The 27801-nt window shown below is 44.9% G+C and overlaps 1 protein-coding gene across 2 annotated transcripts; it reads left to right on the top strand.

The window, feature by feature from the left end:
* The first annotated feature begins 1804 nt into the window (after window positions 1-1804).
* Window positions 1805-22288, top strand: LOC124004368 (TGF-beta-activated kinase 1 and MAP3K7-binding protein 1-like). Of its 2 annotated transcripts, XM_046313215.1 has the most exons (9): window positions 1805-2122; window positions 2279-2365; window positions 2606-2744; window positions 6002-6118; window positions 7746-7857; window positions 12944-13088; window positions 13480-13693; window positions 21304-21393; window positions 21506-22288. In XM_046313215.1, exons 1-9 carry the CDS (start codon window positions 1820-1822, stop codon window positions 21676-21678), a joined length of 1380 nt encoding a protein of 459 aa, XP_046169171.1. In that variant the 5' UTR covers window positions 1805-1819; the 3' UTR covers window positions 21679-22288. The 2 variants fall into 2 exon arrangements, with proteins under 2 accessions (XP_046169171.1, XP_046169172.1); XM_046313216.1 differs by lacking the exons at window positions 21304-21393; window positions 21506-22288 and adding an exon at window positions 17199-17281.
* Window positions 22289-27801: the final 5513 nt, after the last annotated feature.

Consider the following 27801-nt stretch of genomic DNA (forward strand, 5'->3'; position numbering starts at 1 on the left):
TGAATTGAATTGTAATAAAGAGTGGTTTTTATTTTCTTCCTACAATTGTGGCTCTCTTTTGAACGCTTTATGACCCCATTACTGAAAGATGAGACGCTCAGAAACACGTGTGTCTGCTGTTTATGTCATGTTTTGTCTTATATTGTCTTGTCATTTTGCTTTTCCTTCTGTTCGTTTTCCCCCTGCTGGTCTTTTTAGGTTCGTTCCCTTTTTTCTCTCTCCCTCCCTCTCTCTCTTCTCTCTATCGTTCCGTTCCTGCTCCCAGCTGTTCCTATTCCCCTAATCAATCATTTAGTCTTCCACACCTGTTCCCTATCTTTTCCCCTGATTAGAGTCCCTATTTCTCCCCTTGTTTTCCGTTTCTGTCCTGTCGGATCCTTGTATATTGTTCACCGTGCTGTGTCTTTGTATCGCCCTGTCGTGTTGTGTTTCCCTCAGATGCTGCGTGGTGAGCAGGTGTCTGAGTCTGCTACGGTCAAGTGCCTTCCCGAGGCAACCTACAGTTTATGATCGAGTCTCCAGTCTGTTCTCGTCATTACGAGTGGAATTGTTTTTTATGCTTTATTTACCGCTCCGATTTGTCTAGGAGTATTGCTATTTCCTTTACTGGATTAAAGACTCTGTTTTCGCCAAGTCGCTTTTGGGTCCTCATTCACCTGCATAACAGTTTACCTCTACAAGCCTCAGTAGAACAGATTGGACAAGACCACACACTACATCAGATGTGGGGCCTAGTTCCACCCCCCCCCCCCCCCCCCCCCCAAACACCCACCCACAGCACGTGCTCCAGAAGGTATATCTCACTGGTCATCCCCAAAGCCAACACCTCCTTTGGGCGCCTTTCCTTCCAGTTCTCTGCTGCCAATGACTGGAATGAATTGCAAAAATCGCTGAAGCTGGAGACTTATTTCCCAAACTAACTTTAAACATCAGCTATCTGAGCAGCTAACCGATCGCTGCAGCTGTACATAGCCCATCTGTAAATAGCCCACCCAATCTACCTACCTCATCCCCATATTGTTTTTTATTTACTTTTCTGCTCTTTTGCACACCAGTATTTATTTCTACTTGCACTTCACCATCTGCTCAACTATCACTGCAGTGTTTATTTACTAAATTGTAATTACTTCGCTACTATGGCGTATTTATTTCCTTACCACCTCATGCCATTTGCACACACTCTATATAGACTTCCTTTTTTTCCCTATTGTGTTATTGACTGTACGCTTGTTTATTCCATGTGTAACTCTGTGTTGTTGTTTGTGTCGCACTGCTTTGCTTTATCTAGGCCAGGTCGCAGTTGTAAATGAGAACTTGTTCTCAACTAGCCTACCTGGTGAAAAAAAAAAAAAAAATCTTGGAAACAATATCGCAATACTGGTATTGTCCCAGCCTTACTTCAAACCATTCTTCCTTCATATTGATATACTGTCAAAAGTACTGTCAGTGTGATTTGTAATAGACTGTCATGGCCCCAATTTAAAAAATCAACATTGGCCGTTGTTGATTACATCACGTTTTACATGGTGGGGTCGTGGGCCAAAAAAGAGAGAGCCCTGCTGTATTACCCACACCTGTATGTAGCTTCCATACTCACACTTACCAAGGCTGGTGATCTGTGCAGATTACACAGCCAGGAAGACTTCTAGGAATATTGACCAATCAGACATAAAGAGTTGCTTCTGTCCAATCAGAGGTGAGGATGGCTGTTTCCTGTACAGGGTTCGATGGGAGCAGTGTCTATTTTAGTGTCTCAATGGGTGAGTTTGTTGTTGCATGGCCCGGTGCCCCCGTGGGTGGAGAGTTCTCCTTAGTACCAATGGAATGGTCTAAAATAATCCAACTGCCCACAAGGGGGATCCGGGCCAAACAAAACAAACTTGACCAGTGTCTCGCAACAGACCAATCTAACATAAGAGTTGTTCTTGTTTTGACCACTCAGACAGTTGTTTCTTTCTGTCCAATCAGAGGTGAGGAAGGCTGTTTCCTGTATGGAGTGTTTAATGGGTTTGATGGGAGCAGAGTGTCCAGCTTCGTCTCTCAGTGTCTGACAGCAGAACTGCTTCTGGGACAGCTCAAGTCTACACACACTGACTCTGATGTCCGCAGAATTCTCTCACAGGTGTGTGTGTGTGTGAGAGATATCAACTGTTATGTCTTTGAATCAGCGTGTATGCCTGGAATCCTGTCTGCTCTAGGTAGAATGCATTCGCAGAAGCATCATGTAAGAAATGCTATTTGAATGTTTATACCATTGATTCTGTTGTTTTATCCTAAGGCCTTCGACGTTGTAGAGAAGAGTTACTTTGAGACAATCGGTGACGCTCTTGCAGAGAAGGCTACTATTATATCCCAACTACCTGAGGTAAGCATGGCACTCTGTCACTCATAGCGTGTTAAGTTTCCTTCTACTACTTAGATTTCCATGGCAACCACCGTTTTAATTCACATTAGAATGTAGTCATTGGGAATCAATATAGTCTCATTAGCCATTTAATCGACCTTAACTAACATTCTTAAATCTCTTAATCTCCTCTCTCCTATTACCATCTTCTTATTTTTTTGCCTCCCTCCCTCCCCTACATCTCCCTCCCCCCTCCACCAGGGAGTATCGTTCCACCAGCTCTCCCCCCAGAGTCAGAAGCTTTCTGAGAGGCTGAAGGACCTGGAGCAGGAAGTGTCTGGTGGAGCTACCGCTGTTGTGGCTCTGATACACAACAACAAGCTCTACATCGCCAATGTGGGTACGTACTGTTGTTCCACACACACACACAGAGGAAGCTCACATGCAGGAGCACAGCCTTGTACTAACACGACCACAGCCATGTAAACACACACACACACACACACACACACACACACACACACACACACACACACACACACACACACACACACACACACACACACACACACACACACACACACAGAGGAAGCTCACATGCAGGAGCACAGCCTTGCACTAACACGACCACAGCCATGTAAACATACACACACACACACACACACAGAGGAAGCTCACATGCAGGAGCACAGCCTTGTACTAACACGACCACAGCCATGTAAACACACACACACACACACACACACACACACACACACACACACACACACACACACACACACACACACACACACACACACACACACACACACACACACACACAGAGGAAGCTCACATGCAGGAGCACAGCCTTGCACTAACACGACCACAGCCATGTAAACACACACACACAGAGGAAGCTCACATGCAGGAGCACAGCCTTGCACTAACACGACCACAGCCATGTAAACATACACACACAGAGGAAGCTCACATGCAGGAGCACAGCCTTTGCACTAACACGACCACAGCCATGTAAACATACAAACACAATTACACCTCTTAGGGCTTCTTATGTCCTCACTGACCTTTTACACACACGTTACAATGCCATTTACTTCACTGAATCAAAACGCCTGTTAGAAATGATATTCAGAACGTCAACAGGCCTTGTTCCAGCCTTTCTGCCCTGTAACTCTTTTCTTCGCCAACATCTGTCTGTGTGACCCCCCGAAGGCACAGAGAGGAAAAACATTTAAACATATTATTTGAGAAAAATCTAAAAGCCAGACCACTCTGGTAGGAAATTAGAATTCTAGCCGAAAGCCAGAAAGAGATTTCTGAAACGAACACACACATTCCCTGGGGATTTCACCGTGGGTTGATATAACAACCAGACCCATTTTCATAATCATTTCTCATTGGTCCAATAGGCCTTTTACCATCTGTCTGACTATTCAATCCAGACGTGTGTGTGTCAGTCATTGGTTCATAGACAATAAACTCCACTGGTGATTTAAGTTCTCCATAATTGTAAAGGATCTTTAAAGCTACGATCTGGTGTCAACTATTCCAGACTGGCCATTTGGGGTCCTTTTTTCCCCTCCATGGTTAATCGCCTCTCTGCCCGTCTCAAATGGGGATTTGGGGGCCAAATAAAAGACTAAGAAAGAAGGGGGAGGGAGGAATGAAGGGGAAAAGACACTTGGGGTTTGCAAGTGTCGGAATAAAGGCAGAAAATGATTTATTTTACAGGGGGAGAAAAAACGAAAGGTTGTTCATTGTGGAGAGGAGGAGAAGGAGACTGTTCAGTCTACCTCACCAGCTATGTACAGGTCAGGGTCAAAGTGGAGAGGAGGAGAAGGAGACTGTTCAGTCATTACATTACATTACATTTAAGTCATTTAGCAGACGCTCTTATCCAGAGCGACTTACAAATTGGTGCATTCACCTTATGAGATCCAGTGGAACAGTCACTTTACAATAGTGCATCTAAATCTTAAAGGGGGGGGAGGGAATACTTATCCTATCCTAGGTATTCCTTAAAGAGGTGGGGTTTCAGGTGTCTCCGGAAGGTGGTGATTGACTCCGCTGTCCTGGCGTCGTGAGGGAGTTTGTTCCACCATTGGGGGGCCAGTGTGTGTGTGTGTGTGTGTGTGTGTGTGTGTGTGTGTGTGTGTGTGTGTGTGTGTGTGTGTGTGTGTGTGTGTGTGTGTGTGTGTGTGTCCTATGGGCTTGTTATGTTTTATTTCTGCTGAGGGGTGTGGAAGTTGTTGCAATGTCACGGTCAGGAACACAAGACGTAAACAATGTCTCCTCTATAATTATGCTACCAAGCTATTACCCACCAGCATGGACAGGTTATTTGATTTATTTATGGACAGGTTATTTGATTTATTTATGGACAGGTTATTTGATTTATTTATGGACAGGTTATTTGATTTATTTATGGACAGGTTATTTGATTTATTTATGGACAGGTTATTTGATTTATTTATGGACAGGCTATTTGATTTATTTATGGACAGGCTATTCGATTTATTTATGGACAGGCTATTTGATTTATTTATGGACAGGCTATTCGATTTATTTATGGACAGGTTATTTGATTTATTTATGGACAGGTTATTTGATTTATTTATGGACAGGTTATTTGATTTATTTATAGACAGGTTATTTGATTTATTTATGGACAGGTTAATTGATTTATTTATGGACAGGTTATTTGATTTATTTATGGACAGGTTATTTGATTTATTTATGGACAGGTTATTTGATTTATTTATGGACAGGTTATTTGATTTATTTATGGACAGGTTAATTGATTTATTTATGGACAGGTTATTTGATTTATTTATGGACAGGTTATTTGATTTATTTATGGACAGGTTATTTGATTTATTTACGGACAGGTTATTTGATTGTAAATCAACTGGTCTTAAAACCAGAAAGACCAATTAATAGACAAATACAACCATTTAATTAGTTAATTATTCCTTTCTTTTTTTAAATGTAATTTAGCAGATACTCTTATCCAGATTGACTTGCAGCAGCAATTAGGGTTAACTATTTGCACATAATTACAACTTTGGAACTTTTGTGTGTGTGAGCGAGAATTCCAGCCATTTAATGAATGACGTAATCAGCGAGGTCTCCATTACAGTGACTGTTTCAGACTGGTTTCAGTCAGGCATCTGAGTGATGAGGATGTCTGGGTCAGCCTTTTCATTGATGAATGTACCAATCAATCAATAAAATGAAATGCTATTATTATACAATACTAGATTATGTTCTGTTTCTGGTCCCGGTACCAACCAAACTCTCTTACTGTATTTTATTCATATGGGTAGTTGTGTTGTGGTCCAGATACCAACCAGGCCCTGCTGTGTAAGTCCTATAAGAGGAGAAGGTTATCTTACCAACAGGTTGTGTTTGTATTGTGGCCTAATGGTTGTGTTGTGGTCCAGATACCAACCAGGCCCTGCTGTGTAAGTCCTATAAGAGGAGAAGGATATCTTAACAACAGCTTGTGTTTGTATTGTGGCCTAATGCTTGTTGTTGTCCAGGTACCAACCGGGCCCTGCTGTGTAAGTCCTATAAGAAGAGAAGGATATCTTACCAACAGGTTGTGATTGGTTAGTCTTTGTATTGTGGCCTAATGGTTTTGTTGTGTTCCAGGTACCAACCGGGCCCTGCTGTGTAAGTCAACCAGCGACGGTCAGAACCAGGTGATCCAGATTGGACGACCTCACACCACAGAGAACGAGGACGAGCTCCAGAGACTGGCTGGGCTGGGTGAGACACACACACACACACACACACACACACACACACACACACACACACACACACACACACACACACACACACACACACACACACACACACACACACACACACACACACACACACACACACACACACACACACACACACACACACACACACACACACACACACACACACACACACACACACACACACACACACACACACACACACACACAGTCTGTGCATGGGTTCACTTCACGCTGTTACAGCCTGGTAGCTACGGGTGAAGTTGAGCCTTGCGCTTCAACGCTCTTAGTTGTTGTGGAACTTGACCCACTGGGCTGTTTACTTTGTGCACCTACGTCATACTGCTGAGTCTGCCTTTAAAATGGAATGGGATCAATTAATTGGAAAACGCACACCCTGGTTGAAGGTGACCTCTTCTCCTTCCCCCTCCCCTCTCTTCTCCTTCCCCCTCCCCTCTCTTCTCCTTCCCCCTCCCCTCTCTTCTCCTTCCCCCTCCCCTCTCTTCTCCTTCCCCCTCCCCTCTCTTCTCCTCCCCTTCCTCTCTTACTTTCATCACCGCCATCCTCTACTCCCCTTCACCTCTCCTCCTGTCTCCTCTTCTCCACCTCCTCCCCTCCTCCCACCCTGTCTTTCCCCCTGTCACATCCTCTACTCCCCTTCACCTCTCCTCCTGTCTCCTCTTCTCCACCTCCTCCCCTCCTCCCACCCTGTCTTTCCCCCTGTCACATCCTCTACTCCCCTTCACCTCTCCTCTTCTCCACCTCCTCCCCTCCTCCCACCCTGTCTTTCCCCCTGTCACATCCTCTACTCCCCTTCACCTCTCCTCCTGTCTCCTCTTCTCCACCTCATCCCCTCCTCTCCTCCCACCCTGTCTTTCCCCCTGTCGCATCCTCTACTCCCTTCACCTCTCCTCCTGTCTCCTCTTCTCCACCTCCTCCCCTCCTCCCACCCTGTCTTTCCCCCTGTCACATCCTCTACTCCACTTCACCTCTCCTCCTGTCTCCTCTTCTCCACCTCCTCCCCTCCTCCCACCCTGTCTTTCCCCCTGTCGCATCCTCTACACCTCTTCATCCCTCCTCCTGTCTCCTCTTCTCCACCTCCTCCCCTCCTCCCACCCTGTCGCATCCTCTACTCCCCTTCACCTCTCCACCTGTCTCCTCTTCTCCACCTCCTCCCACCCTGTCTTTCCCCGTGTCGCATCCTCTACTCCCCTTCACCTCTCCTCCTGTCTCCTCTTCTCCACCTCCTCCCCTCCTTCCCTCCTCCCACCCTGTCTTTCCCCCTGTCGCATCCTCTACTCCCCTTCACCTCTCCTCCTGTCTCCTCTTCTCCCCCTCCTCCCCTCCTCCCACCCTGTCTTTCCCCCTGTCGCATCCTCTACTCCCCTTCACCTCTCCTCCTGTCTCCTCTTCTCCCCCTCCTCCCCTCCTCCCACCCTGTCTTTCCCCCTGTCGCATCCTCTACTCCCCTTCACCTCTCCTCCTGTCTCCTCTTCTCCCCCTCCTCCCCTCCTCCCACCCTGTCTTTCCCCCTGTCGCATCCTCTACTCCCCTTCACCTCTCCACCTGTCTCCTCTTCTCCACCTCATCCCACTTTACCCCTCATCCTCTCCTCCATCCCCCAGGTCTTGATGTGTCTGGTCTTCGTCAGGCGGCTCTGATAGCTGGTCAGAGCAGCACCAGGAGGATTGGAGACTACAGGGTTAAATATAACTACACAGATATAGATCTGTTGAGGTAGGGGTGCACACACACACTAGCGCATGTACATCCATTTATACACACACACCCACACACAGGCTCAGAAGTCCAATTTCCTGCTGTCCTCTGTAGCTGAGCCAAACGGATGAATATAAGGCTGGATCTTTGAATAGGATTCAACTTATCCACTGAAAAATGCACTTAATTGAGTTTCCAATTGGATTTCTTCAGTGCTACATAGCGGCAGGTAGACTGAGTACAAGACATTTCAAGTGGAAAAACGCTCCACTTTTGTATTTGTATTCATTAAGGATCCCCATCAGTTCCTGCCAAGGCAGCAGCTACTCTTCTGGGGTCCAGCAACATTAAGGCAGTTATATATATAGTTACAGTGGGGAGAACAAGTATTTGATACACTGCCGATTTTGCAGGTTTTCCTACTTACAAAGCATGTGGAGGTCTGCAATTTTTATCAGAGGTACACTTCAACTGTGAGAGACTGAATCTAAAACAAAAATCCAGAAAATCACATTGTATGATTTTTAAGTAATTAATTTGCATTTTATTGCATGACATAAGTATTGATCCATTAAGAATTCTGGGCTCTCACAAACCTGTTAGTTTTTCTTTAAGAAGCCCTCCTGTTCTCCACTCATTACCTGTATTAACTGCACCTGTTTGAACTCGTTACCTGTATAAAAGACACCTGTCCACACACTCAATCAAACAGACTGCAACCTCTCCACAATGGCCAAGACCAGAGAGCTGTGTAAGGACATCAGGGATAAAATTGTAGACCTGCACAAGGCTGGGATGGGCTACAGGACAATAGGCAAGCAGCTTGGTGAGAAGGCAACAACTGTTGGCGCAATTATTAGAAAATGGAAGAAGTTCAAGATGACATTCAATCACCCTCGGCCTGGGGCTCCATGCAAGATCTCACCTCGTGGGGCATCAATGATCATGAGGAAGGTGAGGGATCAGCCCAGAACTACACGGCAGGACCTGGTCAATGACCTGAAGAGAGCTGGGACCACAGTCTCAAAGAAAACCATTAGTAACACACTACGCCGTCATGGATTAAAATCCTGCAGCGCACGCAAGGTCCCCCTGCTCAAGCCAGCGCATGTCCAGGCCCATCTGAAGTTTGCCAATGACCATCTGGATGATCCAGAGGAGGAATGGGAGAAGGGCATGTGGTCTGATGAGACAAAAATAGAGCTTTTTGGTCTAAACTCCACTTGCTGTGTTTGGAGGAAGAAGAAGGATGAGTACAACCCCAAGAACACCATCCCAACCATGAAGCATGGAGGTGGAAACATCAATCTTTGGGGATGCTTTTCTGCAAAGGGGACAGGACGACTGCACCGTATTGAGGGGAAGATGGATGGGGCCATATATCGCGAGTTCTTGGCCAACAACCTCCTTTCCTCAGTAAGAGCATTGAATGGGTCGTGGCTGGGTTTTCCAGCATGACAACGACTCGAAACACACAGCCAGGGCAACTAAGGAGTGGCTCCGTAAGAAGCATCTCAAGGTCCTGGAGTGGCCTAGCCAGTGTCCAGACCTGAACCCAATAGAAAATCTTTGGAGGGAGCTGAAAGTCCGTATTGCCCAGCGACAGCCCTGAAACCTGAAGGATCTGGAGAAGGTCTGTATGGAGGAGTGGGCCAAAATCCCTGCTGCAGTGTGTGCAAACCTGGTCAAGAACTACAGGAAACGTATATTCTCTGGAATTGCAAACAAAGGTTTCTGTACCAAATATTAAGTTCTGCTTTTCTGATGTATCAAATATTTATGTCATGCAATAAAATGCAAATTAATTACTTAAAAATCATACAATGTGATTTACTGGATTTTTGTTTTAGATTCCGTCTCTCACAGTTGAAGTGTACCTATGATAAAAAATGACAGACCTCTACATGCTTTGTAAGTAGGAAACACTGCCGATTTCGCAGGTTATCAAATACTTCTCCCCACTGTATATAGTTTAAAATATTACATGACATTACATTTCATAACACGTTTCACGGCACATTGAGTGTTTTCCCTCAGGCCGCTACTCTACTATCACATCTCTACAGTACAACATCCTGTGGACCTGTGTAGAGTGTGTGTCTTATCATGTGTATGTGTGTCTGTGAGTGTCTCTTCACAGTCCCAGCTGTTCCATAAGGTGTATTTTCATCTGTTTTTGAAATCTGATTCTACTGCTTGCATCAGTTACCTGATGTGGAATAGAGTTCCATGTACTCATGACTCTATGTAGTACTCTGTGCCTCTCATAGTCTGTTATTGAGGATTGTGAAGAGACCTCTGGTGACTTGTCTTGTGGGGTATGCTGGGTATCTGAGCGGTGTCCTAGTAGTTTATACAGACACCTCGGTACGTTCAGCACGTCAACACTTCTTACAAAAACAAGTGATGAAGTCAGACTCTCCATGAGAGATTGACATGCATATCATTAATGTTAGCTCTCCGTGTACTTTTAAGGGCCAGCCGTGCTGCCCTGTTCTGAGACAATTGTCATTTTCCTAGGTCCCTCTTTGTGGCACCTGACAACACTACTGAACAGTAGTCAGGTGCGACAAAACTAGAGTCTGTAGGACCTGCCTTGTTGATAGTGTTGTTAAGGCAGAGCATCGCTTTATTATGGACAGACTTCTCCCCATCTTAGCTACTGTTGTATCAACATGTTTTGACCATGACAGTTTACAACCCAGTGTTACTCCAAGCAATTTAGTCGCCTCAACTTTCCACATCATTTATTACATGATTTAGTTGAGGTTTATTGTTTAGTGAATCATTTGTCCCACATACAATGCTTTTAGTTTTTAAAATATTTAGGACTGACTTATTCCCTGCCACCCATTTTGAAACTAACAGCAGCTCTTCATGAAGTGTTGCAGTGATTTCACTCTCTGTAGTAGCTGACGTCAATAGTGTTGAGTCATTCAGAATCCCTGACTCTACCTGGATCGTGTTGTTGAGGCTTCCATTAAAGAACACCCTCTGTGATCTGTTAGACAGGTAGACAGGGGGTATGAAGCCATAACAGATATGTTTTTCCATCAGCAGAATATGATCGATAATGTCAAAAGCCACAAGTCTTAACAAAACAGCTACCACAATCTTTTTAACAATTTCTCTCAGCCATTCATCAGTGATTTGTGTAAGTGCCATGCTTGTTGAATGTCTCCCCCTGTAAGCATGCTGAAAGTCTGTTGTCAGTTTGTTCACAGTAAAATAGCATTGTATCTGGTCAAACACCATTTTTTTCCAGAAGTTTACTAAGGTTGGTAACCGGCTGTTTGATGGGCTATTTGAGCCAGTAAAGGGGGCTTTATTATTCTTGGGTAGCGGAATAGCTTCCCTCCAGGCCCGAGGGCCACACACTCTCTAGTAGGCTTAGATTGAAGATGTGGCAAATAGCAGTGGCAATATCATCCACTATTATCCTCCGTAATTTTCCATCCAAGTTGTCAGACACCGGTGGCTTGTCATCGTTGATGGACAACAATCATTTTTTCACCTTTTCCACACTCACTTTACGGAATTCAAAATTACAAATCTTGTTTTTCATAATTTTATCAGTTGTTATACTTGGATGTGTAATGTCAGCATTTGTTACTGGCATATCATGCCTAAATTTGCTAATCTTGCCATTGAAAAAAATCTATATCAGTGGCAATATCAGTGGGTTTTGTGTTGAATGAGCCATCTGATTCAATTTTTGCCCAAAATGTCACTTAAGGTACTTCAAAGCTTTTTACTATCGTTCATTATGTAATTGATCTTTGTTTCATAGTATAGTTTCTTTTTATTCAGTTTAGTCACATGATTTCTCTATTTGCAGGACGTTTGCCAATCGGTTGTGCAGCCAGACTTATTTGCCATTCCTTTTGTCTCATCCAACTCAACCATCCTTTTTTAAATTCCTCATCAGTCCACAGGGATTTACCAGTTTACACAGTCATTTTCTTAATGGGTGCTGCTTCTTAGCAACTGGAATAAGACATTTCCTAAATGTGTCAAGTGCAGCGTCTGGTTGCTCCTCATTACACACCACAGACCAACAAATATTCTTTACAGCATCAACATTGGAATTGTTGCTAATCTTATTGTATGACCTCTTATACACTATATTAGGTCCAGCCTTTGGAACTTTGGTTTTCCTAGATATGGCTACTATTGTGATCACTACATCCAATGGATTTGGATACTGCCTTAAAGCACATTTCTGCAGCATTAGTAAAGATGTGATCAGTACATGTTGGTGATTGAATTCCTGTGCTGTTTGTAACTACCCTGGTAGGTTGACTGATAACCTGAACCAGGTTGCAGGCGCTAGTTACAGTGTGAAGCTTTCTCTTGAGTGAGCAGTGTGATCAAAGCCTGTCAAAATATACCTCTCTGTTTATCTCAAACATTAACAAGCATTTCAAACTTATCCAGATACTGACTGTTAGCAATAAGTGGTCTATAGCAGCTTCCCACCAGAATGGGCTTTAGGTGAGGCAGATAAACCTGTGGCCATATTACTTCAACAGTATTTAACATGAGATCCTCTCTAAGTTTTACAGGAATGTGGTTCTGATTATAAACAGCAACACCTCCACCTTTGGCATTTCTGTATTTTCTGTAGATGTTATAACCATGTGTTGCTGCCACTATAGCATCAAAGGTATTATCTAAGTGAGATTCAGAAATTGACCGAATATGAATGTCACCTGTTGCTAGCAAATTATTGATTTGTGGGCTATTTTTAGCACTTTTCTGGGATGCTTGATTGTTTTCATTGCTTAGCAGAAGTCGACATGCTCATGTTCTGTATGTTAGTGCAGGGTGAGCTGCACACAGTGGACTTCCTACTAGGGCACATCGCCTCAGTGCGAACACTATAACTCATAGGCACATGATTACTACATACAATAGCTGTAGGGTCCACTTTAGATTGTTTCCAACCTACAATACAATGTTTTGCTGCACTTCCTCTTATCGCTTACCTCTATCTCATCCCTCTCTTTAATCCTTTCTTTCTCTTCTCTTTCACTCGCTCTCACTCTCCTTTCGATCTGTCCATCTTCTTCATTTTCCTCCATGCCCCGCCCACGACCATCAGCGCCGCCAAGAACAAGCCAATCATAGCAGAGCCGGAGATCCAGGCCAGCCAATCGTTAGAGGGTGTGACAGGCTTCCTGTTGCTGATGTCAGAGGGGCTCATCAAAGCCCTGGAGTCCGCCCACGGACCTGAACAGGCCAATCAGGTGGGTGCATTCACTTATCCAATGAACCTCTTAACCAATACATTCACAACAAGCTTCTTTGATAAATATCTTGTTCCAAGGAGGACGGTGCTGGTCTTTCCCAATCGTCATAGTTCACCACCACCTCTTACTCTCCTCTTCCCAACTCCAACATCATCTACCCCTGTCTACCTCTCCTCCTCCCTCCCTCCTTCCCTCTCTCTCCCTACTGATTTCAGTTGATTTCCCCATGAGATGAAACGTTGCATCGTTTTCCCCTCTCCTCCCCCCTCCCTCCTTCCCTCTCTCTCCTCCTCCCTCCCTCCTTCCCTCTCTCTCCCTACTGATTTCAGTTGATTTCACCATGAGATGAAACGTTGCATTGTTTTCCCCTCTCCTCCCCCTCCTCTAGGAGATGGTAGCGATGGTAGCAGCAGAACTAGCCCAACAGGGAAGCCTGGAGGCCGTGTCCCAGTCGGTGGTGGAGAGGGTCAAGCGGCTACACCACGATGTCTACGCCAGCGGACGCCAGAGAGCGTCCCACTGCTCCCGTCACGAAGACATGACGCTGCTGATACGCACACTCAACTACACGCTGGCCGACGGCGCACTCACACCCACACAGGGTAGGTGGGGGAGACGCACCCACACAGGGTAGGTGGGGGAGAGACGCGCCCACACAGGGTAGGTGGGGGAGAGACGCGCCCACACAGGGTAGGTGGGGGAGAGACGCGCCCACACAGGGTAGGTGGGGGAGAGACCAGCCCACACAGGGTAGGTGGGGGAGAGACGCCCACACAGGGTAGGTGGGGGAGACGCACCCACACAGGGTAGGTGGGGGAGACGCACCCACACAGGGTAGGTGGGGGAGACGCACCCACACAGTGTGTATATATATATATATATATATATATATATATATATATATATATGGTAGGTGGGGGAGACGCACCCACACAGGGTAGATGGGGGAGAGACCAGCCCACACAGGGTAGGTGGGGGAGAGACCAGCCCACACAGGGTAGGTGGGGGAGAGACACGCCCACACAGGGTAGGTGGGGGAGAGACCAGCCCACAGAGAGCAGAAACACTCCCAGGGTAAGATGGATTGTATTTATTTCACCTTTATTTATTTCACCTTTATTTAACCAGGCTAATCAATTAAGAACAAATGGTTATTTACAATGACGGCCTGGCAAGAGGCAAAAGGCCTCCTGTGGGGACGGGGGATCAAAACTCTGAACAATGTAAGACTGAACACAGACCGAAGACACTGGCAACAGCCAACTGTGTGTCCAGGCTTGTGTGGTGTAAAACAACAGGCTGCCTTACATAAGGCAATGTAAACTAGTGACATGGGGTGACAACTAGAAACAGCTACATGTCTCAACAACCTCTATTTAACCTTTGAACTCCTCCAGACACCAGGTTCTGGTGTTTTAGGTTGGCCCGGGTGGAATTCAAGATCAGGGGCTGAGTAATGACAGGGACTATTAGCATAAAACACGATTGAGATCGGAGCTTGTATGTGTTCTCATGTCATGCTAGAAGAGAGGTTATATAATATGTCAGTTTTCCTTAAATGGCCTTCTGAATAGGAATGGACCAGGGTTTGAGGCTGCGTGTTGCTACTGATGTCCACCTGACAGCACTGTAGACTAGAGGTCGACCAATTTATGATTTTTCAACGCCGATACCGATTATTGGAGGACCAACAAAAAAGCAGATACCGATTAATGGAGGACCCCCCTCCCCCAAAAGCAGATACCGATTATTGGAGGACCCCCCAAAAAAAAAAGCAGATACCGATTAATGGAGGACCCCCCCCCAAAAGCAGATACCGATTATTGGAGGACCCCCCCCCCAAAAAAAAAAAAGCAAATACCGATTATTGGAGGACCCCCAAAAAAAAGCAAATACCGATTATTGGAGGACCCCCAAAAAAAAGCAAATACCGATTATTGGAGGACCCCCAAAACAACAAGCAGATACCGATTATTGGAGGGCCAAAACAACAAGCAGATACCGATTATTGGAGGGCCAAAACAACAAGCAGATACCGATTATTGGAGGGCCAAAACAACAAGCAGATACCGATTATTGGAGGGCCAAAAAACCAAGCAGGTACCGATTATTGGAGGGCCAAAAAACCAAGCAGGTACCGATTATTGGAGGGCCAAAAAACAAGCAGGTACCGATTATTGGAGGGCCAAAAAAACAAGCAGATACCGATTATTGGAGGGCCAAAAAAACAGGCAGATACCGATTATTGGAGGGCCCAAAACAAGCGGATACCGATTAATGGAGGACCAAAAAAAGCAGATACCGGTTAATGGAGGGCCAAAAAAAGCAGATACCGGTTATTGGAGGGCCAAAAAAAGCAGATACCGATTAATCTGACGATTTTTAAAAAATTGTTTGTTTATTTGTAATAATGACAATTAAAACAATAGTGAATGAACACTTGTTTTAACTTAATATAATACATCAATAAAAATCCATTTAGCCTCAAGTAAATAATGAAACATGTTCAATTTGGTTTAAATAATGCAAGAACAAAGTGTTGGAGAAGAAAGATAATAGTGCAATATGTGCTGTGTAAGAAAGCTAACGTTTCAGTTCCTTGCTCAGAACATGAGAACATATGAAAGCTGGTGGTTCCTTTTAACATGAGACTTCAATATTCCAAGTTAAAAGATTTTAGGTTGTAGTTAATATAGTATTTATAGGAACATTTCTCTCTATACCATTTGTATTCCATATACCTTTGACTATTGGATGTTCTTATAGGCACTTTAGTATTGCCAGTGTAACAGTATAGCTTCCGTCCCTCTCCTCGCTCTTACCTGGGCTCGAACGAGGAACACATCGACAACAGCCACCCTCGAAGCAGCGTTACCCATCGCTCCACAAAAGCCGTGGCCCTTGCAGATTAAGGGGGACAACTACTCTTAAGTTTCAGAGCGAGTGACGTTTAAAACACTATTAGCGCTCACCCCGCTAACTAGCTAGCCATTTCACATCGGTTACACCAGCCTAATCTCAGGAGTTCATAGGCTTGAAGTCATAAACAAATTAATGCTTGAAGCACCGTGAAGAGCTGCTGGCAAAACGCACAAAGTGCTGTTTGAATGAATGCTTTCGAGCCTGCTGCTGCCTACCATCACTCAGTCAGACTGCTCTATCAAATATCAAATAATATACTTAATTATAACATAACACACAGAAATACGAGCCTTTGGTCATTAATATGGTCGAATCCGGAAACTATCATCTTGAAAACAAAACGTTAATTATTATCGCATATACACTGACTGACTCGCGTGCAATGAACGCAAGAGAAGTGACACAATTTCACCTGGTTAATATCGCCTGCTAACCTGGATTTCTTTTAGCTAAATATGCAGGTTTAAAAAGATATACTTCTGTGTATTGATTTTAAGAAAGGCATGGATGTTTATGGTTAGGTTCACGTTGGAGCAACGACAGTCCTTTTTCCGGGAATACGCACCGCATCGTTTATATACAACACAGGACACGCTGGATAAACTAGTAATATCATCAACCATGTGTAGTTAACCAGTGATTATGTGAAGATTGATTGTTTTTTATAAGATAAGTTTAATATTAGCGAGCAACTTATATATCTCTATATCTATGTATCTATATATATATATTTAAAATATAAAATTTAAAAATCGGCCAAATCGGTGTCCAAAACTACCGATTTCCGATTGTTTTGACAACTTGAAATCGTCCCTAAATAATCGGCCATTCCGATTAATCGGTTGACCTCTACTTTTAGAGATCACCATGGTGAGTTAGACGTCTCTGCCTGATAGAGGCAATAGCCTTCCGTGTAGAGATTGAACCTGGCCAATGAGTCTGAGTTATACCTCAGTTCATATTCTATAAAATGATTCTCATACATTCAAACAGTTTCCAGATGCATTACTGATCATCTGCAGATACCAAATGAACAGGAAAGCTTGAATTCTTCATCTAATTCAGCTAACACTTTTACTTGTGTTTTACTAGGTTTCTAGGTGGTCGTATCTACCCAGTGTCAGTGCTGCCCCAGCAGCACTATATTACTACTATAATACTAGATGAACTCTGTCTCTCCTCTAGGTGGTCGTATCTACCCAGTGTCGGTGCCCTACTCTAACTGCCCCAGCAGCACTATATTACTACTATAATACTAGATGAACTCTGTCTCTCCTCTAGGTGGTCGTATCTACCCAGTGTCAGTGCCCTACTCTAACTGCCCCAGCAGCACTATATTACTACTATAATACTAGATGAATCTGTCTCTCCTCTATATCTACCCAGTGTCAGTGCCCTACTCTAACTGCCCCAGCAGCACTATATTACTACTATAATACTAGATGAACTCTGTCTCTCCTCTAGGTGGGTACCCAGTGTCGTATCTATATTACTACCTAGATGAAGTGTACCCAGTGTCAGTGCCCTACTCTAACTGCCCCAGCAGCACTATATTACTACTATAATACTAGATGAACTCTGTCTCTCTGTCTCTCCTCTAGGTGGTCGTATCTACCCAGTGTCAGTGCCCTACTCTAACTGCCCCAGCAGCACTATATTACTACTATAATACTAGATGAACTCTGTCTCTCCTCTAGGTGGTCGTATCTACCCAGTGTCAGTGCCCTACTCTAACTGCCCCAGCAGCTATATTACTACTATATTACTACAGCACTATATTACTACTATAATACTAGATGAACTCTGTCTCTCCTCTAGGTGGTCGTATCTACCCAGTGTCAGTGCCCTACTCTAACTGCCCCAGCAGCACTATATTACTACTATAATACTAGATGAACTCTGTCTCTCCTCTAGGTGGTCGTATCTACCCAGTGTCAGTGCCCTACTCTAACTGCCCCAGCAGCACTATATTACTACTATAATACTAGATGAACTCTGTATCTCTCTGTTGTCTCTCCTCTAGGTGGTCGTATCTACCCAGTGTCGGTGCCCTACTCCAACTGCCCCAGCAGCACCATACTAGAGAACTGTCACTCTGTCTCTCCTCTAGGTGGTACCCATGCCCTCTCTAACTGCCCCAGCAGCACTATATTACTACTATAATACTAGATGAACTCTGTCTCTCTGTCTCTCCTCTAGGTGGTCGTATCTACCCAGTGTCAGTGCCCTACTCTAACAGCACTATATTACTACTATAATACTAGATGAACTCTGTCTCTCTGTCTCCTCCGTATCTACCCACACAGCACTATATTACTACTATAATACTAGATGAACTCTGTCTCTCTGGAGGTGGCATCACCCAGTGTCAGTGCCCACACACCTGGGTATATTACTACTATAATACTAGATGAACTCTGCTCATGTCTCCATATCTACCCAACTCACCCTAAACTGCGCGCACTAGATGAACTCTGTCTCTCTGTTGTCTCTCCTCTAGGTGGTCGTATCTACCCACACCGAATAGATGAACTAGGTGGTCATCTACCCAGTGTCAGTGCCAGCAGCACTATCATCTACCCAGTGTCTCACCAACGGGAGATGAAGTCGTATCTACCCACAGTGCCCTACTCCAACTGCCCCAGCAGCACTATATTACTACTATAATACTAGATGAACTCTGTCTCTCCTCTAGGTGGTCGTATCTACCCAGTGTCAGTGACTCTAACTGCCCCAGCAGCACTATATTACTACTATAATACTAGATGAACTCTGTCTCTCCTCTATCTACCCAGTGTCAGTTCTTTCCCTGGAAGTGGATACAAATGCTTTCTTTCCCAGGCATGCTGACACACACTAGAGATGGGTGATATGGCCAACACATCATATCACAATATTTGTGTGATGTTTGTGAATAGAAGCCTGTGTTTTATGAGTAGTGCATGAGCGTGACAACAGATGGAATGAAAGTGATTTGAATGGGCTCCGTTCTGATGGTTGTATGCACACTAGGACACGACTGACAGGGAGGTGGTCCAATATGGAGCACTGTCTCAGAATATACACTGCTCAAAAAAATAAAGGGAACACTAAAATAACACATCCTCGATCTGAATTAATGAAATATTCATATTAAATACATTTTTCTTTACATAGTTGAATGTGCTGACAACAAAATCACACAAAAATCAATGGAAATCAAATTTATCAACCCATGGAGGTCTGGATTTGGAGTCACACTCATAATTAAAGTGGAAAACCACACTACAGGCTGATCCAACTTTGATGTAATGTCCTTAAAACAAGTCAAAATGAGACTCAGTAGTGTGTGTGGCCTCCACGTGCCTGTATGACCTCCCTACAATGTCTGGGCATGCTCCTGATGAGGTGGTGGATGGTCTCCTGAGGGATCTCCTCCCAGACCTGGACTAAAGCCAACTCCTGGACAGTCTGTGGTGCAACGTGGCGTTGGTGGATGGAGCGAGACATGATGTCCCAGATGTGCTCAATTGGATTCAGGCCTGGGGAACGGGCGGGCCAGTCCATAGCATCAATGCCTTCCTCTTGCAGGAACTGCTGACACACTCCAGCCACATGAGGTCTAGTATTGTCTTGCATTAGGAGGAACCCAGGGCCAACCGCACCAGCATATGGTCTCACAAGGGGTCTGAGGATCTCATCTCATCTCGGTACCTAATGGCAGTCAGGCTACCTCTGGCGAGCACATGGAGGGCTGTGCGGCCCCCCAAAGAAATGCCACCCCACACCATGACTGACCCACCACCAAACCGGACATGCTGGAGGATGTTGCAGGCAGCAGAACGTTCTCCACGGCGTATCCAGACTGTCACGTCTGTCACATGTGCTCAGTGTGAACCTGCTTTCATCTGTGAAGAGCACAGGGCGCCAGTGGCGAATTTGCCAATCTTGGTGTTCTCTGGCAAATGCCAAACATCCTGCACGGTGTTGGGTTGTAAGCACAACCTCCACTTGTGGACGTCGGGCCCTCATACCACTCTAATGGAGTCTGTTTCTGACCGTTTGAGCAGACACATGCACATTTGTGGCCTGCTGGAGTTCATTTTGCAGGGCTCTGGCAGTGCTCCTCCTTGCACAAAGGCGGAGGTAGTGGTCCTGCTGCTGGGTTGTTGGCCTCCTCCACGTCTCCTGATGTACTGGCCTGTCTCCTGGTAGCGCCTCCATGCTCTGGACACTACGCTGACAGACACAGCAAACCTTCTTGCCACATCTCATATTGATGTGCCATCCTGGATGAGCTGCACTACCTGAGCCACTTGTGTGGGTTGTAGACTCAGTCTCATGCTACCACTAGAGTGAAAGCACCGCCAGCATTCAAAAGTGACCAAAACATCAGCCAGGAAGCATAGGAACTTAGAAGTGGTCTGTGGTCACCACCTGCAGAACCTCTCCTTTATTGAGGGTGTCTTGCTAAATGCCTATAATTTCCACATGTTTTCTATTCCATTTGCACAACAGCATGTGAAATTTATTGTCAATCAGTGTTGCTTCCTAAGTGGACAGTTTGATTTCACAGAAGTGAGATTGACTTGGAGTTACATTGTGTTGTTTAAGTGTTCCCTTTATTTTTTGGAGCCGTGTAGTTAGTGTATTGTTAAAATTCATACCGATATGTGGATCCATTCCATTATACTGTATACTCGATATATCACCCAGCCCAAGACATACACACATCCACCAAGCTAAACGCACACTTCCACCCTGGCTGGATTTGGACGCCTTCTGCAGGATGGATGATGTTGTGTTCTTGGCCGTACTCCAACAAGTGTAGACGATGGTTTCATAGCCAGTTCGTTTTAGATTTTCATTTGGGTTTGTTAGGGTCATTTCAGATAAACCGTAGTGTAATTGTTGGCCCGGGCTAAGACCACACGTTGGCTTCTTGTTACTGTGTTGTTCTAAGAGGCATGTGCATGGCCCCTGTTCTGAGTCATTGATTGGTTCATTCCTCCTACTCTTCTTTACTTTGCTGTCTTCTTTCCTTCATTCCTTATTTATTTTCCTTCTCTGAATCTCCTCCATCTGTCTTATTTTCCCCCTTTCTTTTGCTCTTCTTCCCCTCCCTCCCTCCATCCATCCATCCATCTCTTTCTCCTCACTTCCTTCGTCACCTCTAGCATGCTCCTTCTACCCAGCGCCATCCGCCGTTCCTCCCTTGACATCCTCCAGTCCATAAATGAGCTCTGTCTCTCCCCTCTTCCCTCTCTTCCCCCTCTCCCCCTCGCCCACCCGCCCCCCTCCCACCCCGCAGCCAGAGTCCCACCACCACGCTCCATTCCACCAATAACCAGACCACCCAGAGCTCCAGCTCGTCTTCAGGAGACGGAGGCAGCCTCTTCAGGTAGGTAGCTCGGTGGGTTAGAGAAGGGAAAAATCCCAGGCGGGATTGTTTCTATTCTGTTTCTAGGAAGATTATGTTCACTAAAATATCCACTGTATGGGACTCTCTCCAGACAGCGTGGCAGCCAGGCGGTGCAGCCAGACGAGACCGGACGGGTCCCTCCCTATGTTGACTTCACCCAGTTCTACCGGCTGTGGGGGTCGGACCACGGAGACTTCCTGGGGACACAGGGGGCCTCAGCTGGGCTGGGGCCTCAGTGATGGAGGGGGACAAGATTTGGGGTGAAGAGAGTGATAACTGCTCTTGAAGGAGGGAGGTATAGGAATGTATTGGAGGGGTTGTGTGATGGATTTTGGTGGTGTTGTGGAGATTTGGAGCTGATAAGGCATCCTTAGGCAGAAACGGATTTCTATTTTTTTACTTTATCACGACTATTCCTTTTCCTACAGCTGATACCGTGTTTATTACACACCTAAAGGTAATGTTATTGATGGGTCAGGTCAGGTGGACGACAGGTATGCTGGAAGGAAAGCTGATCTAGCATCAGTTTTTGCTTTAGATAGCAATGAATAAGATTATATGGACAGGGGTGACCTGATCCTAGGTCATTGCTCTTACTCTGAAATGCTTGATACGGCCCCAGATCAACCTGAATGGACTGAGTTCACTCCCAACACAGTCAGTGACTGTTTGTTGGCTGGCGTTTAACTCCTGTTACCTGCTCTTTGTCTGTCTGTGAACAAAGGAAGGAGGAGAGGGGGATGAATGATGTGGGGTTATCAGTCTGTCTGTGAACAAGGGAAGGAGGAGAGGGGAGTGAATGATGTGGGGTTATCAGTCTGTCTGTGAACAAGGGAAGGAGGAGAGGGGGATGAATGATGTGGGGTTATCAGTCTGTCAGGTGACACTATGTGATGTGGGGTTATGAGCTGACAAGGGAAGGGATGATCTGAACAAGGGAAGGAGCTGTGATCTTGGGGTTACTGCAGCTTTCTGTTGATCTCTTTCCACCCCACTCCCTCCTACTCTACCTGACACTTGTAATGGGCTGACTGAAGGGACTTTCCACCCCATCTCCTCTCTACTCTACCTGCTTTCTGTTGATCTCTTTCCACCCCACTCCCTCCTACTCTACCTGCCTCTTCACTCTCTCTCTTTCCACCCCACTCCCTCCTACTCTCCCTGCCTCTTCACTCTCTCTCTTTCCACCCCACTCCCTCCTACTCTACCTGCCTCTTCACTCTCTCTCTTTCCACCCCACTCCCTCCTACTCTACCTGCCTCTTCACTCTCTCTCTTTCCACCCCACTCCCTCCTACTCTACCTGCCTCTTCACTCTCTCTCTTTCCACCCCACTCCCTCCTACTCTACCTGCCTCTTCACTCTCTCTTTCTCTCCTCTTTATTCGTATTTGCCTCTTCACTCTCTCTCTCTTTCCACCCCACTCCCTCCTACTCTACTGTCTGGTTGGAGGAGAGATGAGCAGTTGAAGTGATTACATTTTTTTGATAGTTATCAAATCATGTATATCTAACGTATGTTTATTTTATGTGTGATTATATACATTTTATGTACAGTTGAAGTCAGAAGGTTACATACACTTAGGTTGGAATCATTAACTTGTTTTTCAACCACTCCACACATTTCTTGTTAACAAACTATAGTTTTGGCAAGTTGGTTAGGACATCTACTTTGTGCATGACATAAGTCATTTTTCCAACAATTGTTTACAGACAGACTATTTCACTTATATTTCACTGTATCACAATTCCAGTGGGTCAGAAGTTTACATAAACTAAGTTGACTGTGCCTTTAAACAGCTTGGAAAATTCCAGAAAATGATGTTATAGCTTTAGAAGCTTCTGATAGACTAATTTACATAATTTGAGTCAATTGGAGGTGTACCTGTGGAAGTATTTCAAGGCCTACCTTCAAACTTGGTGCCTCTTTGCTTGACATGGGAAAAACTAAAGAAATCAGCCAATACCTCAAAAGAAATAATGTAGACCGCCACAAGTCTGGTTCATCCTTGGGAGCAATTTCCAAATGCCTGATGGTACGACGTTCATCTGTACAAACAATAGTACGCAAGTATAAACACCATGGGACCACGCAGCCGTCATACCGCTCAGGAAGGAGATGTGTTCTGTCTCCTAGAGATGAACGAACTTTGGTGCGAAAAGTGCAAATCAATCACAGAAAAACAGCAAAGGGCCTTGTGAAGATGCTGGAGGAAACAGGAACAACAGTATCTATATCCACAGTAAAACAAGTCTTATATTGACATAACCTGAAAGACCGCTCGGCAAGGTAGAAGCCACTGCTCTAAAACCGCCATAAAAAGGCCAGACTATGGTTTGCAACTGCAGGTGGGGACAAAGATTGTGCCTTTTAGAGAAATGTTCTCTGGTCTGATGAAACAAAAATAGAACTGTTTGGCCATAATGACCATCGTTATGTTTGGAAGAAAAAATGGGATGCATGCAGGCCGAAGAACCTCATCCCAACTGTGAAGCACGGGGGTGGCAGCATCATGTTGTGGGGGTGATTCTCTGCAGGAGGGACTGGTGCACTTCACAAAATAGATGGCATCATGAGTTAAGAAAATGATGTGGATATATTGAAGCAATATCTCAAGACATCAGTCAGGAAGTTAAAACTTGGTCGCAATGGGTCTTCCAAATGGACATTGACCCCAAGCATACTTCCAAAGTTGAGGCAAAATGGCTTAAGGACAACAAAGTCAAGGTATTGGAGTGGCCATCACAAGGCCCTGACCTCAATCCCATGGAAGATTTGTGGGCAGAACTGAAAAACCATGTACGAGCAAGGAGGCCTACAAACCTGACTCAGTTATACCAGCTCTGTTGAGGAATGGGACAAAATTCACCCAACTTATAGTGGGAAGCTTGTGGAAGGCTACTCGAAACGTTTGACCCAAGTTAAACCATTTAAAGGCAATGCTACCAAATACTAATTGAGTGAATGTAAACTCCTGACCCACTGGGATGTGATGAAAGAAATCAAAGCGGAGATCAATCATTCTCTCTACTATTATTCTGACATTTCTCATTCTTATAATAAAGTAGTGATCCTAACTGACCTGAGACGGGGAATTTTTACTAGGATTAAATGTCGGGGAATTGTGAAAACCTGAGTTTAAATGTATTTGGCCAAGGTGTATGTAAACTTCCCACTTCAACTGTATATGTCAAGGTTAGGGTCAATAACATTTCAATTCCAGTCATTTCAGAAAGTGAACAAATCCCAAATTTTCCTCATTGAAAAGTATTGGAAGAGAATTGGAATTGAAATGTCAGTGTACTTAATCGACGTGGACATTGATTAAGGCAGAACCCTGCACCTCTGATTCAGAGGGGTTTGATGAAATACATACAGGAGACACATTTCAGTTGAATGCATTGTGTTGTGCAACTGACTAGGTATCTCATTTCCCTTCCTGAATTGAAAGGGAATTGACCCTGAAGCTTTATATATGTTTATGAATGCTTTTTACATTTGCTATGTATGTTTTGTCTCCTTGGAGATGGGCTGCATTGAGAAATTAAATGATTGAAATGTGTGACTTCTTCTGCGATGTCGTCTTGATGTTTTGAAAACCTTCAACCACGGCGTCTCTGACATTGACATGTTAAATCCCTGAGCTGACAAGGTACAAATCTGTCGTTCTGCCCCTGAACAAGGCAGTTTTCTAGGCTGTCATTGTAACTAAGAATTTATTCTTAACTGACTTGCCTAGTTAAACAAAAGTTAAATAAAAAAATATTTAGCAGACGCTCTTCAACCTTCAACCACGGCCTCTTTTGGCACGTTAGTCATTTAGCAGATGCTCAACGCTCTTATCCAGAGCCACTTGCAGTAGGAGTGATACATGACTTAATAGCCAACTAGGTGATCAAAGTTTAGTATTACATTGATTTCATTGGGCAGAATCTGACTGAGGAAACTAAGTACCTCTGAGGAAGAGAGAGAGAAAGGAGAAAAGATAGACCGGCTAACTTGTCTTTTAGAGGGAAAGAAAGAAGGAAAGAAATATTGACAATCCTTCATTCAGCAGACCACCTTTCAACAAGCAGGTAAACTGACGTTTGTGCCTTGAGCTACAGCCCCATTCAGTGTCAGATTTAGTAAGTCCTCACACTTCACGCACAACTCTTCTTTGTCAAGCCTCTTTAAATAAGTAGCTTAAGGCATATGTCGGTATGTCCCAAATAGCACCCTATTCCCTATATAGTGCACTATTTTTTTTAACTAAGTGCACTATAAAGGGAATAGGGTGCCATTTGGAACACTTGTTTAGAACACAGTAGTTATGATGAAAGCGAGTTGAGGAATGGAACATTCAATGTCAGTTATTTCTCTGGAACAATATATATATAGATATATATATATATATATATATATAGATATTTGTTTTGAATCAATTCTTCATTAAGGTAGAGGCTGTAGTGTCTGGTGCAGGGTTGAGATTTCCGCGCTCGATTGTTGATTAGATGTATGAATAATTATTTAATCTATTGCTTACAATAAAAGCAATCGGGATTGATCGATCAGCAAGTTTGTCTATAAACATCCCAAACAAAGGAATCATAATGTATATATTTCTATCACCATAGTCTAAAGATGTAGAAAGGACCGTTATTTTTTCTCCAGAAATATATTGGTTGTCTTTAGCTTTAGTTCTGAGGCGTTAAAAGTGTGAGTAATGTATGTCCTCGTTCCAGACAGGGCTCTTTATCCCTGGGGAGTTGCTGTAACCCCTCCCCCCCATGAATTCAGTTCTGAGATTCAGACCCATCTCAAGGGAAACAAGCTTTCTCTTTATACAGCAAAATAGGCTATTACTTTACAATGTCCCGACTCGGTCATCGGTCACGGTCTAATTTGCAGTGCCGTTGTGGATTCAAGACATGAATTTAAACATAGTTAAAACCCTCAAAACAGGCTGACTGCACAGACAATTCCACCATTATATTGTAGGCCTATTGTATTAAAACGGATATGGTGGATACTACGAGGGCGTTCCTTGCTACGGGGGGGGGGGGGGGTCAGTGAAACAAGATGTGTGTTTACATTGTACGGTACCATTATGTTATACATTGGCGCAGAGAGAAGGGGTGTTTTGCCCTGATGTGCGTCAAAACATCGTATCACGACAGTGGAGGAGTGACACATTTTGAAAACCTACATTATGGCGCTCCGCCATCGCTCTGTCTACAATGTCGCCTTTATTTCGCCCCGACGAGCACCCCTTGTCGTCCACTCAATTCAAAGTGCTTTACCTGCCTGGGATACATATGTTTACATTGCCAGAGCAAGCAAAATATACAATAAATACATCTCTCTTTCTCTTTCACCCGCTCGCTCCTGTGATAAGCAAACCCGAGCACGGGGAGGAGCTGCCGTCTCGTGTGGCCCCCATCCCTTTTCTCCCCTGCTACTAATTTCACCCACCAGAGAGAGAAATGAAAAGTAAGGAGACGGGTGTGTTGCCTGTCCTCTTCATATGAGCGGAAAGGCGTCATATTCGGTGCAGCTCGAGCGGTGTTGTTGGCCGGGGCTCACACGAGAGAGAGAGAGGGAGGGAGAGAGAGAGAGAGAGAGAAGGAAGAGGGGCTGCTTTACAGATAACGGAACAGTGAAAGGAGAAAGCGCTAGCGACGAGTCATAAAAACGTCAAAAATCGGTGTAAAACCGGGTAAGACAACAGCGCGCGTCCAGTTTCCCTCATCACTTCGATTCGAGCCAACTGGGATCGGGATGGATATATCTTATTCTGCACCATTTGTCAGATCTCCCGCTAGAGAGGACAGTGCCTCACGCGCAGCAGCAGCACCCCCACCACCGAAATCGTTTTTTCTTCTCGGATGCTCCCATTAGATACAGAGCAACGGTAGATATCGATTAGTGGCTAGTATTCGAATGCGGCGCGCACTGCCCGGGATAACGGTAGATCGAACCTGCTGGCTGCCATCGACTGAACAAACGGAGACGTACCAACGGAACCACGGGATTCGTGGTCGTTCAGCTATCCTAGGCACTGTAGCCTAGCAGGCAGCCCCCTTCGTCGCAAGATACGGAGAAACCGTAGGATACTAGCCTACGCTCTCTCCCTGATGAAAAACACCGCCGCAGCGCAGCGTCGAGAAACTATGCAGCTGTTTGATAAGATACGTATGTAACGGGGAATTACGGGAGACCCTGGCCGGGTTCTCTGTCTGATCTGCGCACCCAGGCTGATAACGGAGGCTCCGATAACGGGATTGGAATGGCATAGATCGCTTTTTTTCAACACGGTGACGGACGAACAGAACGGATACATATCTGACATGACTATCTGCATCTAGAGACATCAAACACAGGCGATGGGTAAGGAAAGACTTTCCTT

The sequence above is a fragment of the Oncorhynchus gorbuscha genome, linkage group LG18 (assembly GCF_021184085.1).
Source record: "Oncorhynchus gorbuscha isolate QuinsamMale2020 ecotype Even-year linkage group LG18, OgorEven_v1.0, whole genome shotgun sequence".
NCBI lineage: Eukaryota > Metazoa > Chordata > Actinopteri > Salmoniformes > Salmonidae > Oncorhynchus > Oncorhynchus gorbuscha.

Excerpts from the sequence above, each read along its gene's own strand:
- LOC124004368 (XM_046313215.1), top strand. The coding sequence starts at position 1,820 with ATGGAATGGTCTAAAATAATCCAACTGCCCACAAGGGGGATCCGGGCC. Across the intron at positions 6,119-7,745 it reads CCAGAGACTGGCTGGGCTGG|GTCTTGATGTGTCTGGTCTT; the intron begins GTGAGACACACA and ends TCCATCCCCCAG. Across the intron at positions 13,694-21,303 it reads CGCACTCACACCCACACAGG|CCAGAGTCCCACCACCACGC; the intron begins GTAGGTGGGGGA and ends CCCACCCCGCAG.